The 16,282-nt window shown below is 34.2% G+C and overlaps 1 protein-coding gene across 4 annotated transcripts in view; it reads right to left on the reverse strand.

The window, feature by feature from the left end:
• Window positions 1-16,282, reverse strand: part of DENND1B (DENN domain containing 1B) — a 254,427-nt gene that overhangs the window by 36,586 nt on the left and 201,559 nt on the right. For all 4 annotated transcript variants that reach the window (XM_042925713.1, XM_042925714.1, XM_042925712.1 and 1 more), the window contains one exon: window positions 5,061-5,151. In XM_042925713.1, coding sequence (XP_042781647.1) covers window positions 5,061-5,151 — 91 coding nt within the window. The remainder of the gene's footprint in view (window positions 1-5,060; window positions 5,152-16,282) is intronic.

Raw genomic sequence — 16,282 nt, forward strand, 5'->3', positions numbered from 1 at the left:
TTCCCAAAATGAATTTAAGAAAGTGGAAAGAAAACACTAACTTCTATGTGATAACTATTTAGCATTTTGGAATACTTGTCATCCAGAAAACAATTTTTTAAAGGCTCCAAACTACAAAGAAAATAGCTAGCAGAAAACTTCAGCGCAGTTAGAGAAGAGTATCTTATTTAGAGTTGTGAGGAATAAAAATAGCTCATATTCAGCTCTTCACAGGCCACTAAATGTTTTTACGTACATTACCTTATTTGAGCTGTGTTTCTGTACTCTAAAATAGGCAAAGCAGGTAGTGTCTTAAGCAGCACATTCCAAGCACAGTTCAATGAGGAGTCCAATAGATCAGGGGGCTCAAGTCCACTGTATCTTTGTAAACTATGCTATTTGGGACCAGTCCTTAACCTGGTTGCTACAATGTTACTTAGTATAGTACCTAGCATATCACAGACACACCATACATACAAGTTTTATTGCAATAACTTGCCAAATGAGGAAACTGAAGGTTCTGAGGTGGCCCTAGGTCACAAAGATAGAAACTGAGGAATAATAAGAATCCGGGTATTTGAATTCCTGGTTAAATAGTCCTTCAGCCCAGAAATTCTACCTCTTAGACTGCTAAATAAAATATGATAAAACTTAAGATATATGAGATTTCTTCTGTATCAGTTCAAAGTAATTACACTAGAAAGGAAAAGGGGCTGCTCAAAGCTGATACTTTGAAAAGAAACAGTTGACAGAATCACCAATAATAATCCAGAATTATATGCATGGGGAAAACAGGAAGTCCCCAAATAAACTACTTAAAATGGTAGGGAAACATGTGGTACAATTTAGGTACTCCTATTTAAAATTTTTAAAAAGAGGGGCGCCTGGGTGGCTCAGTCACTTAAGTGTCTGACTTCGGCTCACGTCACGATCTCATGGTTTATGAGTTCAAGCCTGATGTTGGGCTCTTCTCAGAACCTGGAGGCTGCTTTGGATTCTCTCTCTACTCCTCCCCTTCTTGCGTGTCTGTTGCCCTCTCTCCCAAAAATAAATAAATAAAACATTAAAAAAAATTATGATATTTGTTTCTTTAAATTTAGTGCCTTTCAGATTGAAAGCTTCTATTTCTACAAAATTTATGAGACAGACACATTATTCTTTAAAAATGTTTTTGAGGCTGTTTTTCTTCTCAAAAAAATTAATGTGAATGCCAGAAAACTCTCTGAGTCTTTCCATTAAAGTAAATGGATTATGGAAATAATAAGTGTTATTGAGGAAATTCTTAACATTGTTCTCATTCATCATACAAGTGATTTTCTCACACTCAAGGACAAAATATCTTTGTTTCCCCCTTGTGCAAAGACTTCATCTTCAAATGTATTTGTTTGAATTCTAGTAATTTGTAGTTACTGTTCAAAAAGTATATAAATTGACCTAAATTGTTCAGTGAAGCCTGGAAAATGTCACTAAAACTGAAGATCACCTACCATCTCTTCAAATTCCTCTGATGCCTTAGTCAGTAAAAAAAAAAAAAAAAAAAAAAAAAAAAAAGAAAAGAAAAAGAAATACTACTATACAAATAAAAGACTGATCAGAAATATATCAGAAAGTAATTAAGAGACAAATGCTACTAATGAAGAATAACTACATGCTTCTATATAAAATCAATCTGAAAATATTTCTATTTTTTTAAGTCTAAATAATTGGAAGGGGATTTAAAAACTAGCCTTATTTTATTTATTTATTAAAAAAAATTTTTTTTTTTAACGTTTATTTATTTTTGGGACAGACAGAGACAGAGCATGAACGGGGGAGGGGCAGAGAGAGAGGGAGACACAGAACCGGAAGTAGGCTCCAGGCTCTGAGCCATCAACCCAGAGCCCGACGCGGGGCTCGAACTCACGAACCGCGAGATCGTGACCTGAGCCGAAGTCGGACGCTCAACCGACTGAGCCACTCAGGCGCCCCAAAACTAGCCTTATTTTAAATGAAAAAAAAAAAAATACAAAAAACCACCTCCATGTTCTTAACTACTCAGTATTCCTTAGCTACTCTTTCATAGACCAATATCTGTGTTTACTGCATCCTCTGCTCTACTTATGTCCCCTTTTATTACCTTTTAGCCTCCATGGATACTCTTCCCTTTACATACTTCCTGATATTTACATTACTTTCCTCTTAAGGTTGAGTGTTCTACAAAGGTCTCATGAAAAACAATTGGGAGTAACAGGGATTTCTTCACAGTCCTGACCACAGGGACTCACAGGATAGCAAACAGATTTTGGAAATCTGTGTGCATTTCAGTCTTTAACCACAGTTCTAGATTCAATGTGAATCTAGATTGAATGTGTAATTCAATAATTACACGGTTCCACCACGCTCATATTAACTTTATCACAACCACATATACTAGCATGCAACTAGCCGTTGCAATGACACAGAAAGGGGAGAAATTAGATGCTTCTCTGAAATTCCCTAACTATTTTTGCTTAAAGGAACATAATTTTTTCTTCAGCTTTAATGAATGTCGATTTCTCTTACGGTGATCTTTCTTAGGGCTTTATGTTTCAAAAATCTTCAACAGATAATCAAGAGACAGGAATTTTACTTTTATCCAATCACAGTAGAGAAGTCTTGACTACTACTCTTGTTTACTGAGTGTCTTCTAATTAAGAAGATCTCCTATCATAAAAAAGCAATATATTATAGTTATTAAAGCAAGAGCTTGGAAGCCAGACAGATACATGTTGAGTTCAGATCCTAGCACTACTAGGTGTGTGACCTTGAGCAAATTACTGAGATAAATGCCCTCATAAAAACAGGGATAGGTAATCAAACTATTTCGTAGGTGCTGTGAGGATTAAATGAGATCAAGTTTGTAGAGCTCTTGTAAGAGATTCTGTCACATATTAATATTCAGTAAGTAGGAACAATTATAATTATTACTATGAGAGAAGCGGCAGTTATAACCATTTACTTCTTTGAAAAATAGTTCAATATCATGATAAAGACATCTTATTTCTTACAAATGCAGTCTACATGACAAATGTCTAATGTTCTTTCATATATATATCATCGTTTATAAGAACATTACTAATTTTTATTAGATTATTCACATTTTTATTTCAAGTCCTAATAAATTGTGCTTTATTTTATACTAAAAATAAGCTCTCTGTATCTCTAAAATAATAACCTAAAATATAATAATTAAAAATAATACTTAATAGCTAGGCACAATTTTTAATATACTTTCTTGCTGTACACATTGAAATTAATATTTGTTGAACTATGCTTTCCTTTTGAATCAGTATTGCCCACCCTCCCACCAAACTAAAGTAAGTGTTCAAAACCTTTTTAATTTTAAGGAGGGACAATAAAGTGGTTGGCATGAAATTGTACTGAAAATATAGCAGTCTCTAAGTCAGATGCCAGCTGGCGATCAATGTTCCATTCTTTTTAAACCATAAGCCCTTTATTGAACAATGTTAGTAACCCCTCTCACACCAGAAAACCCATCTACCTTCTATTCTACTCTATTACAGAGGAATCTGGACCAATGGTTAAGACTACAGAATTTAACTATACAAAACGATCATAGTTCTACCCATTACTGTCACAAGATGTCATCTTCAATTCCATAGAAGATACTAGCCCCACGGGTCATAAAAATAATGAGACAGCAGTTATATAAATACTGAATAGATGCCTCAAGCAATTTGTCCATGAGCTGACAATATTTTGCTTGTCTGAGTTGAAAAGTAAAAAAGCCTTATTTTAACACAAAAGTTCCATTGAAGCTAAATTTTTACCCATGAGCTGAGGAAAGCAAGGAGCTGAATGATTCCACACTTGGTTGACTTGCTGAGTCAAGTAAACTAAGTTTTTCCCAAAGCTAAATGCTTTCAATGAAATGCTGTACTTACACCAGAGGAGGATCCATATGCTTAGTTCATTTGGACCTCTCTTCACGAACAAGTTATCTCAATGTTTTGTGTATTTTTATGGAGCAAAAATAAATCTTATTTGAGAATAAAATCACATTTTGGCAAATGTGTAGATGAGTACTTATTACTATGTCTTTTCATGTTTTATTTCTCAATTCTAGCAACTATTTATTCACACATAAAGACATTTTTTTCCCAAATTAAACCTTGTACAAATAAATAGAAAAAATTACTATTATGCCAGCTGAAAATGAACACACCAGAGATTGTTGTTTGTTTGGTTCACCCTGTTATCTAGAACAGTGCCTAGCACATAGTAAATACTTAGCACAAATACTGGCTGAATGAATGCATATGACATTTCAAGGACTCCAGCAAAATTCTCTGCCAGAGTCAGGACTATATACCGGAGCAATCACGTACAAAGTACCAGTTCGTAAGTCATTAACTGCCTAGAAATTACAACGTTGTTTGAATACTTACATATCAAATAGTGTAACTAATTATATTAAGTTTCATTATATTAAATAAAAATGCAATATCACCTAACTTATGTTTCACACATACAAAATAATACGACGCCTTCCATTTGTTAGTGAGCACTTTTTACAGTGACAAGTGTAAGCACATGGGATGGTAAACTGAAAAGTCTTTTCCTCATGCTGCAGTGTTCTGCAAAGCAAAAAAAAGGTAAAGGCTTCTATAACAACACACTCACTTAAAATGTAAAAGCAGCTGTGGTATTCAAATCTTTTGTTTTCTATTATATTACAATCTAATATTTCAACTATGATCTCAGGTCTTTAATTCTTACTTAGTATTAGCCAGCACTGTGGGTTTTTTAGCGGAGAATACTAAAGGAAGATATAAACTAATTGCATTTCAGTGACATTTCGTTCTACTACTATTAAGAGATTATCCAAGAAAACAACTACCAATTCATGAGACCATCTTAACACCTTGAATAATGAAATAAGTTAATACCACAGCTCTTATAAGATGAAAAAAATGTATCTAAAACATTATATGTTTAAGAAAATACAACTGTTTAGGAAGTAGATTGTATCAGATACAGGAGCAAAAGTCAAGGCAATCGCTACTCAGAAAATGGATAATCATACTGAAACTAGTCTTTACCTCCACAAAAGCCACCTGAAGTGATTTCCTCTTCAAATACATCAGAGAAACCCCGTCCTGCATTTAATTTTGCCAGTCGACCATCAATAAACTGAAATTTAAAAGTGTCAAATATGTTAATTTTCACTTTCTTCATAGGATTAAATTTTCACTTATATCAAAAGATTCATATCAGACACTCATAAATATAAAATATGCACATATATGTACATGTATACACACATCTACATGTACGTGACAAGAAAACTCTCAAACATTGAAATAGCAGGCACTTAATAAATAACAGCTAATTTATTAAATAAAAAATGTACAGTACAGACTCTTACTTCATTAATAAGAAAAAGAATGTACTATTTACTGGCATTTGGTTACTTTCTATTTTGTTGATCTATGGCATCTGAAATTTCTCTTTCTTGGATTATAAAAAAATATTACAAATGTTTTGAGGTTTCTCCATTCATAATGAAGGTAAAGTATCTTTAAGCCTCCCTTGCATAAGACACAAAGGGTAACCATAAGAAAGATTTAAATGATGTCTGAAGCGTAGACTTGAAGATTTGGAGACTGATATAAATGTTCGTTTTCATGCTGGAATTAATCCTGGCTACAATTTTTTTTTATCCTGAAAATTTCAAATTTAGTCAAATTAAAATAAAGTACCTTGACGTTTAAAAAATTCTCACACTCTGTTCTAGTTTAAAAAAAAATACAGTTTTCTATTTAAATGAACAAAACTAATGGAGTTCTATAGAGCAATACAGTTTTCCTCAGGCAGCAATTTAACATTTAATGGTTTAACTATTTAATAGCAGTAAGTTACACCAGTTAAAAGACTTTGGAACAGAAATCTCTTACAGACCAAAATTAAGACACAAATGAATCAACAGTTTCCAGTTCAAAATGTGGTTTAACTACTTTTATATTATTACAGATTAATTTTGACCCAAGAGGTGGCAAGATGGGTTTAAATAGACATAGCCTAAAAGGATATATAGTCATAGCTTTTTTTTTTTTTTTTAGTATAAATTGCTTTCATAAAAATTGGAAAATTTTGAGAGCTAGGTACCACAGATTACCCATTTTTAGTCTCGTTATGCTTGGCGTTCAAAAAATTTCCGATAGTATAAACAAATATGAACATGGAGTTTGGAGAATGAAAAGCTTACATCACATCTCTGCCACTTACTAGCTTTATGATCTTGGGAAACTTGTCTCTGAGTCTCTGTTTCCCCTCTATAAAATGGGAATAATAATAAATATCTTCTAGTGTTTTGTAAGGGTTAAATGAAACGATACGAAGTACCCAGACTGCAGGCACAGAATAAATGTTAAATACTAAAATCCATTTTTCCCACGACCACCATCACCTTTCAATCACTATTAATTTCTTAGTTTCCTGAGTACAGGATCACTGTCTGTCTCATGTGTGTATCTTTAATATCTGCCAAATGCTTAACATATAGCTTGAAATGAATGTCTGCTGAAAGACTGAAGTATACCGAAACATTGTGAACAGTCCTATATTTACACGATTTTAAAGGTAACTAATTACAACATATAGAATCATGCATTTCATTCTATCTTGAGATAAAAGGTGGTAACAATGTACGGCTACATATAATAAATGGTTAATTTGAAAATAAAGTGGTTTAAAATGCTTGCAAAATTTGACTTTCACAGATTTTCAACATAACATTATAAATCAAACTATAGTGGTCTAATTTGATGGACTAAGTATCGTTGTGAAAAAAATAAGGTGAAGCAAAATGATAAATTTTAAGTAATACATTACTGACGAATGGCACAAAGTAAGACATCCTTTTAAGGGACTTAATTTGCTTTAAAAGATTAAGACTACAAGACTTTTTAAAAGGTTTTCATTTTTATGTTTACTAGAAATAATCCATCCATTTTAGTTTGAGTGGAACAGTTCATCGTCTAAAAAGAGATAAATCCCCAAACTATTTACTGATTATGCATTTTCGAGCATGAGTAACTACTTCGTGTTACTGAACTCGTGAATCGAGCCAATAAAAATTAATCACTTGGTAAAATGCCACGTGTTATCACTGACTCTGCAAACAATCCTGTCAGTGACAGACACTTATCTTTCATGAAAATGTTTGTTTTTAAAATAGATGGATTTTGTAGTATATATTCTATATATGTACACCCAAATGCAGACACCGAGGAGTAAGCTGAGAAGTGGTATTAATGGAGAAAAATGCTGAAGGCAACAGTTCTCTAAATTCCTTTTTCTATTTTTAATTCAATAACCAATAACACCTTTTTTCTTTTTTCTCAAGTGGAGTGGGTCCATGGTCACTCCGTTCTAGTAACTCTGGAGGATTTCATAGTAAGTAAAAAACGATAAGAGCATTTTTAGCTACTTTGCAGAGAAGTAATTTTGAACTAAAAAATATTATCTGTTGGAAAGTTATGACTCTATAATGTGCTGTAAACTGTCGCTTGGCTAGTAGTTACCCATATAATAGTAAACACGTATCTTTGTAATTGTTAGTTTTGGAAGAATTGGTTTGGAATTGCAAGTAATGACAAGTAACACTGTTAATAACAATGAAAGTGCCACAGATAAAACATAACATTAGGTTGCAAGTAGATTTTTAAAGGAATTTAAGAGTTTGCATTAAGATGATGCTTTTTACATAAATCTTAATATTTTGCTTTTCATTCCAGAAGTGAAAATTAAAACCTGAAACTAAACATGCTAAATAATCACACCAAATCATAAATAACATAATTGGAAATCTCAAAAAAATCATAGACATAATTCCATAGCACAGATTCCACAATTTTCTTATAAATTATAAGTAGATAAAATTTATTAAAATAAGGATATACATAATTATCAAGATCAGTAATAATATTCCCTCCAAATCATCAATAATTGCAAGAATTTTATTAGTCCTTAGGACACAATCTTTTTTTTTTAATGTTTATTTTTGAGAGAGAGAGAGAGAGGGAGAGAGAGAGAGAGAGATCAGGGAAAGGGCAGAGTGAGAGACAGAAAGGATCCGAAGCAGGTTCCATGCTGACAGCAGAGAGCCCAATGATCTGAGCTCAACTCAGATCATGACCTGAGCCGAATCAAGAGTCCGACACTTAACTGAACCACCCGGGTGTCCCCTTACGACCCAATCTTAAAGTAGTGTGACAGGTTATAAGATAAATGTTTTAAGTAGCAAAACTACTTCCTGCTACTCTTTGTGATACTGTAATTGCTAAGCTTTTTCAAAGTGTTCTGACCTTCAAATAACCATCTTAATATGAAATCAAGTCCATTTAAAGAAATTATCTATTGTCTTAAGTGGGCTTCAGTGAATAATATTGTTAAATGAAAATGGACATTCACCACATTGATTTTTAAAATACAATTCAATATAAAATAAAGGTTTTAAAAATGCAACAAAATAGGGGCGCCTGGGTGGTCAGTCGGTTAAGCGGCCGACTTCAGTTCAGGTCACGATCTCGTGGTCCGTGAGTTCGAGCCCCGCGTCAGGCTCTGAGCTGATGGCTCAGAGCCTGGAGCCTGCTTCCGATTCTGTGTCTCCCTCTCTCTCTGCCCTCCCCCGTTCATGCTCTGTCTCTGTCTCAAAAATAAATAAACGTTAAAAAAATGCAACAAAATATAAAGAGTAGACTTAGTGGTAAGCTTCTTTACAAATATATATATATATATATATATATATATATATATATATATATTTATGTTTGTATATACAAATATATATAACTATATATATAGTCTGTGAATCTGATGTATATATAAAGAATATGTTCTGATCAGATTCACAGAGTAAACTTAAATATATGGCCAGTAGACAATGTATCTTTCCTCTATGAGACAAATTGTATGCTTTTCACAGGTCTTTAATTCTTCACCAGTCTGTGCATTTCTGGCATTTAATCTAAAAATCCAAAACAAGTTATGCTATTAATTGGTCAGTGTTCTAAATGCCTTTAGTGGTCTAGACACATGTTACATAAATATTTAATTGCCATCAATCCATCAACACTCTGAGGATGACAATAATTAAATTTTAATATTCTTATATGATTTTTAAAGATTTTGACTTTAAAGGAGCTCAAAAAAACCACTGTTCTGGGGAGAGAGGGTCGGTGGTGCAATTCTTTACCAAGCTGGGGAAGTGGGAATGAAGTGCTGTTTTTTGTGCTAACGTGACAGTCTTGTTACTGAAGCAAAGCAGCAGAGGCACTGGAGCATCCCAGTAAACAAATCTATACTCCCCAATTCCTTTTTCAGCCTGGAGGAAAAATTAACATATTTCAAAATTTATCTCATATTAGAAACTCTTCTTGGGCACAAATGTAAGATAACCAGTATAATAAAGGCTTGAGAGCTAGAGAAAAATACATTTTTAATGAGTCAGAAATCTTTAGCAATTTAGAGAAAACATTTACATACAGTAAAAAATTATGCTTCAAATACATTCATTTCTAGCGGATCTTTAAAATCTCTCTTCTATATAATGCTTTAGGGCTAAAAAAGAATAAGTAGTCTAATTTAAATATTTCTTCTTATAAATGCTCAGTAAACCTTGACAGGTTAGTGAAAACTACACTAAAGTGTTACAATAAATTAAGTCAACAGATATCTATAGACACCTGCTAGATGCAAGGCATTCGGTTAGTAGCTATATATAAACACAAACTGCGACAACAAATGGGAATAAGGTGGGTCAGTTTAGAGCTAAACCTAGAGAATTAAGCACATGAGGAAACAGAAATAAACTGTTATTTTTATTCCATTTCAAATATTAGGTAAATAAAACTGTAAAAATACTAAATTACACTACCATGGTATAATGAACAGGAAAACACTTTGAAGAGTATAAAAAACCCATTCAGTGCAATTTATTATTAGAACTGATAATTTAAAACAACATTAATGGAACAACAGTATCCTCCAGGATATATCAACGGATAGGCTTTAAATAATTTGCAACAAAATGAAGTCAGTTAAACTTCATAACCACCAGACCATAGAATTAATTTAATCATTCAATTCAATATAATTAATTCAATATCATTCAATACCATTAATTAATTCAATCATTAATTCAATATAATTCAATGTTTACTACAGGCCAGGTACTTTTCTAGATGCCTGAAATACAGAAATGAAAAAAAAAAAGACAAAAATTCAAGCCCTCGTGAGCTCTCTTTTTTTCTTGATGAGCCTACTGAAGGTTAGTATTTCATTTATCCTTTCAAAGAACCAGGTCTTAGTTTCATTGATCTTTTCTAATGTTTTTTTTAAAGTCTTTATTTTCATTTATTTCCTCTCTGATCTTTATTATTTCCTTCCCTCTACTAACTTTGGACTTTGTTCTTTTTTCTAGTTCCTTTAAACTTAGATTGTTTAATTTGAGACTTTCTGGTTTCTTGAGATAGGCCTGTATGTCTCCTCAGGCAAGGGCAATAAAAGCAAAAATCAACAAACAGGACTATGTCAAACCAAGAATCTTTTGCACAGTGAAGGAAACCATCAACAAATTGAAAGACAACCTATGGAATGGAAGAAGATATTAGCATATGATATTAACAGATAAAAGACTGATACCCAAATTATATAAAGATCTCATACAACTCAATAACAAAAAAAAAATGTTTTTTAAAATGGGCAGAGGACCGGAATAGACATTTTTACAAAGAAGAAATGCAGATGGACAACAGGTATTTGAAAAGATGCTCAGTATTATGAATCATCAGGGAAATGAACATCAAAACAAGATATTTCAAAACTGTCAAAATGTCTATTATCAAAAAAAAAAAACAAAAACCCAAGAAACAAGAAGTGTCGGTGAGGATGTGGATGAAAGGAAACCCTTGTGCTCTGTGGGTGGGAATACAAATTGGTACAGCCGCTAACAGTATGGAGTTTCCTTAAAAAAATTAACAACAGAACTACCACACTGTCCAGCAATTCTGGATATTTACTGAAAGAAATATTTTTGGGTATTTATTCAAAGAAAATGAAAACACTAATTCAAAAAGATGTATGTACCCCTATATTCATTATGACAACAGCCAAGATATGAAAGCGACCTAGGTGTCCATTGATAGATGAATGGATAAAGAAGATGTAGTGTGTATATATACAACAGAATATTACTCAGCCATAAAATGTATGAAATATGGCTATTTGTTGCAACATGGATAGACCTAGAGGGTATTGTGCTAGGTGAAATAAGAGAAAGACAAGTGCTGTATGATTTCACTTATATGCGGAATCTAAAAAAGCAAAACAGATGAACAAAACAAAGCAAAACAGACACAGACTCACAGATACAGAGAACAAACTGCTTGCTGCCAGAGGAAAAGGGGGTGGGAGCATGGGTGAGACAGGTAAAGGGATTCAGTACAAACTTCCAGTAATCAAATAAGTCACAAGGATGTAAAGAACAGCATAGAGAATATAGTCAATAGTATTGTAATGACTCTGTATGGGGACAGATGGGGACTAGACCTATCATTATCATTTCATAATATATAAAAATACTGAATCTCTATCTTGCACATCTGCAACTAATATTGTATGTCAATTATAATTCAATAACAAAAAAATCTTTTGTGATGCTTAAATATTTAGTGGGGGAGAAGGGGAGTGAAAGCATGAAATAAAAAAAGGTAATACATTACGTAGCGTGTTAGAAGGTGATGAATGTCGGACAGTAAGATAGAATTGCATAAGGAAGGTTGGGGAGTTTGGGGCAAGGAACTTCCAATTTTAAACAGTGTGGTCAGGGCAGATATTATGATGAAGGTGACATCTGAGTCAAGACTTGAAAGCAGTGAGGAAGTAGGCCACATAGTTTATGGGAGAAGACGATCCCAGGAAAAGGGAGCCACCGGCATAAATAACGCCTGGTGCAGGAGCACGCATGTAATCAGTAGGTCTGTAGGAAGCTCTGGGTATTGAGAGAAAATCCAGACAACCATGATGACCACTCTCATTTTAAAGTCACAACCTGCCATTTCCAACGTGCTCTGAATGATGCCAGACAATTCTGTTTTTTCTCGAGTCCATTCACTCTCTGACTTCGTATTTTCTCCCTCCTTAAATACCCAACCACTTCTCCCATTCCCTCTCAGCTGATCGTGCTTCCTAATTACCTGTAAGAAAAACAAACAAACAAACAAACAAACTGAAGCCATTAAGAGAGAAATTCTGCAAGCTCCAAGCAGCACATGTGCCCAGCCCCTTCGTCTCGTCCTCTCCCTGTCTGTGCCTTCTGTCCTGCTGTGCATGAAGTAACTGCTCCTCACAACGACCAACTCCACCAACAATTTTTCCGTTTTCCCGAATATAGCTTTCTGTATCTACCAGATCATCCCACCAGGCTCCACACACGTTATTTCTCCTCTTGACCCCATTTACTTCTCTAGCCATGCCCATTTCTGCATTGCGCTTTACAGTAAATCTCAAAAGAGCTGTGAGTATTTTTATCTTCACTTCTTCTCCCATACTTCAGCCACAATTTCTGCCTCACCATTTCAACAAACTTGCGCTTGCTGAGGTCATCCGGTCTCCACATTACTGAATTCACTGGTCAATTCCAGATCCTTATTTTTATTCACTTGTCACAAGACTTTGACAATGTTGATCCCTTCTTCTTTGGTATTCTTTCTCTACTGCTCTGAATTCTCTCCTACATCACTGATCACTCACTCTCCCTTGGCCTCCTTCACCATTGCCTTCTGCTATTTTCCAGTCCATGGGCCTCTTGCCATTTCTCTTTATAGCCACTCTTTTGATAATTTCACTTGGTCTCCAGTCTAATGACTTTAAGTTCTCTCCATGCTGATGACGCCCAAATTTCTATCTCTAGTATAATTTTCTCCTCTACCTTACTTATCCATTTGCTAACCAATATCCTAGTTGGATGTCTAATAGACATCTCAAGCTTAATATGGCCCAAACTCAACTCATTCTTCTAACCAAAATATTTCCTGCCCATAATCTTCCCCATTTCAGTAGAATGACAGCTATTCTACCAGTTTCTTAGACAAGAAATCATGGAAACACCTGGGAGTCTTCTTTCTCGCATTTCATATTAAATCTTTCAGAATATCCACTGACTTTATCTTCAAAGTGGATCCATAATCTGACTTCAGCTGTTATCCTCTTTCCTGAGCCAGTTCTTAAATGCCATCACTTCTCACCAAGATTACAGCAACAGCTTTCCAAATCTTCCTCTCGGCTTCTATCTTTGACCACCTTTCAGGTAGTTGTTCAAATGCCACATATTCCATGAAAATCTACACTATTTTAAATTCCACCCTAACCCCCAATAGGACCCCCCTTCCTGTTCTATTTACTTTTCCATAGTACTTAATCATCTTTGAACACTCCACATAATTTATCTATTGTTTGTCCTCTACCTACTAAAAATAAAAGATTCACAAAGTCAGATAATTCTATTTTTCCTTGTTCTCCAATATATCTTAACACCCAGAACACTACCTCAAATATAGTAGACACTCAAGTTATACTGCTGACTTGAGAGAATACAGAATAATTAGATGACTGTTTCCAAAACTTTAGTGTATATATTGTTATGGCACCTCATTAATAATGTAGATTCCCGGGTTTTAATCCAGGCATCTTGAACCAGACATTTTGAAGATGAGACTCAAGAATATCCATTTGTATTGGTAAACTGATGCTGATCATTTGAGACCCCATTTAGAGAAACACTTTTTAAAATACTAATTGAAATAAGTTAGCAAAGGATGCTAAAAAAAAAAAGGTATATATATACCTTGTCCTGATAAGCTATCTCCCCTTGTGTATTTCTTCCTCCCGATAGTAAGTCTCCATATCTTTCCTATGCCACATTGTTTTATTATTTTTTCATGTTATGAAATAAGTGCATCATACAATTACCATCTCCCAACAATTCACATATCAAATGTTTCCAAATACTCCAAACCTATTGAATCTTTAGTAGTCATGCATATGTTGATCTTAGCTATAGATTACATACCATACATAAATACCTTCATGCTTCCTTTAAGGATGTAGAAATTCATAGGATTCTATTACTTACATTAAAAGCTTTCTAAAATCTTCCAAAATCGCTAGGTGACATAAAAGGAAGACATGGCTTTTGACTCACTCCTTTTTAAAAATTTTTTAATGTTTATTTATTTTTGAGAGAGTGAGAGACAGAATGTGAGTGGGGGAGAGGCAGAGAGAGAGAGAGGGAGACACACAATCTGAAGCAGGCTCCAGGCTCTGAGCTGTCAGCACAGAGCCCGACGTGGGGCTCGAACTCACAAACCATGAGATCATGACCTGAGCCAAAGTCAGACGCTTAACCCACTGAGCACCCAGGCACCCTTTGACTCACTCCTTTTATTCAACATCTTGTAAGTCAGAGAAAGTGGGCCATAACACAAAGTATACAGAGTACACTGGATGTCACTGAATTTTCATTTCTACACCCTACACCGTTATGTGACTCCACGTTTAAGTTACAGACACCATTCGGTAACACTTGACAGTAACTTGACAGTTATTTGACAGTAACACTTGACTCCTACAAGTTTTGTATTATCCCTAAATTAGCGTCATTACAATCAATTTTATAAGCTCTTCCATCAAAACTGTCAAGACATTTTCATATCCCTTATAACAAGGAGTCACTCAACAGTTTTTATTTATTTGACAATATTAATGTCTATCATGTATTAAATATTAGGATAAAAACAATGATCCTTGTCTTTACAGAGCTTACAACTCGAGAAAGCCAAACAAATTAACCTGGATTACAATCTAAGTTCATAGATCAGGTTCAACAAATGTTATTTTCATTTCTTCATAATTACTGTCCTTTACTCTCCCGCTCTTTGTTAAGTATCTATTACAATCCAAGTTATTTTTTTTTCAGAAGTAAGAAATTAACATAGATATAGTGCTATTAAATAATCCGCAGACTGTATTCAGGTTACACTGGTTTTTCTACTAATGTCTTGTTTTATTCCCAGGCTCTAATCTTATCTTTTCCATTTGTAACTCATCAGTCTTTCCTTGCCGCTGGTGATCTATACACTTCTGGAGAGTAGTGCTCAATCGTATTGTAGAATGCCCCTCAATGTGGGCTGTTCATGAAGACATGAAATCGTTTTCAGAGACCTAATAGTAAATCACTTAGAATGGCTGTAGCAAAGGCATCTGGACAGGTATTCCAGACAAAAGGGGAAGAAGGATTTTGTGTGCCAGGCTAGGGGTTTGAACTTTATCCTAAATATAATAGGAAAAAGACAAGATTTGCTTTTCAGAAAGAATAATTGTTAATATAGAATGGAGGATAGCTTACGGTGGCTAAAAACAGTTATCAGTTATCCAACATAAGTCATTGACATTGAAATGAGAGAATAAAACAATCTAAGCAATATTTAGAAAGATCAATCAATGGAACATAGTAAACAACTGGAAACTGGATGCAAGAAAGGTCAGCAGTGAACACATGGGAAAAGAACACTCCTCATTATCTGGTTTAGGCAACACGGTAGCACTAGTTCCCAGAAGAAAGGATGCAGGAGGGACATGTATGTGTGTACATGTACAGATGTAAGTATGTATATGGGTGAGGTATGTGTATGTATGGGTGTGAGTATGTATATGTATATACACATAATCATGAAGATATATACTAGGCAAACACACATGTATTTACATTTATGTGACTACACACAGTGACTCTGTGATAAAGATGTGCTGGGGACTTATCACATAAAGGTAATTAATCAGTGTGGTCTTACATAAGAACCCCCAGGGAGATATCTGAGATGTCTAAGGATAAAGAGGGGACTATAACATTAGGGGAGAGGTGGGAGATAACTGTGACTCTAAAGGACACTGAAGAAATAGCCTAGAAAAAAAGGAGGGAAAAAATAGAAAGTATATCACAAATACAAAAATACGTATACAAGAAAGGTACATTAAAGAGGAATAGAGCAAGGATTCTTTTCATTATACCTGTAACAAAAGCTATCCTTTCAGGAGAAACCGTAACACAAAGGATAATAATAGTGACATGAAAGAGACTCTGTTAAGAAAATATTAAGATACCTTAATGTGAGTGTCCTATTGGCATTTTTTTTTAAGAATCTGTTTAAAATTTTTATTTTGAAATAGTTTTAGGTTTACAGGAATGCAAAAACAGAATGGA

The sequence above is a fragment of the Panthera leo genome, chromosome F3 (genome assembly GCF_018350215.1).
Source record: "Panthera leo isolate Ple1 chromosome F3, P.leo_Ple1_pat1.1, whole genome shotgun sequence".
NCBI lineage: Eukaryota > Metazoa > Chordata > Mammalia > Carnivora > Felidae > Panthera > Panthera leo.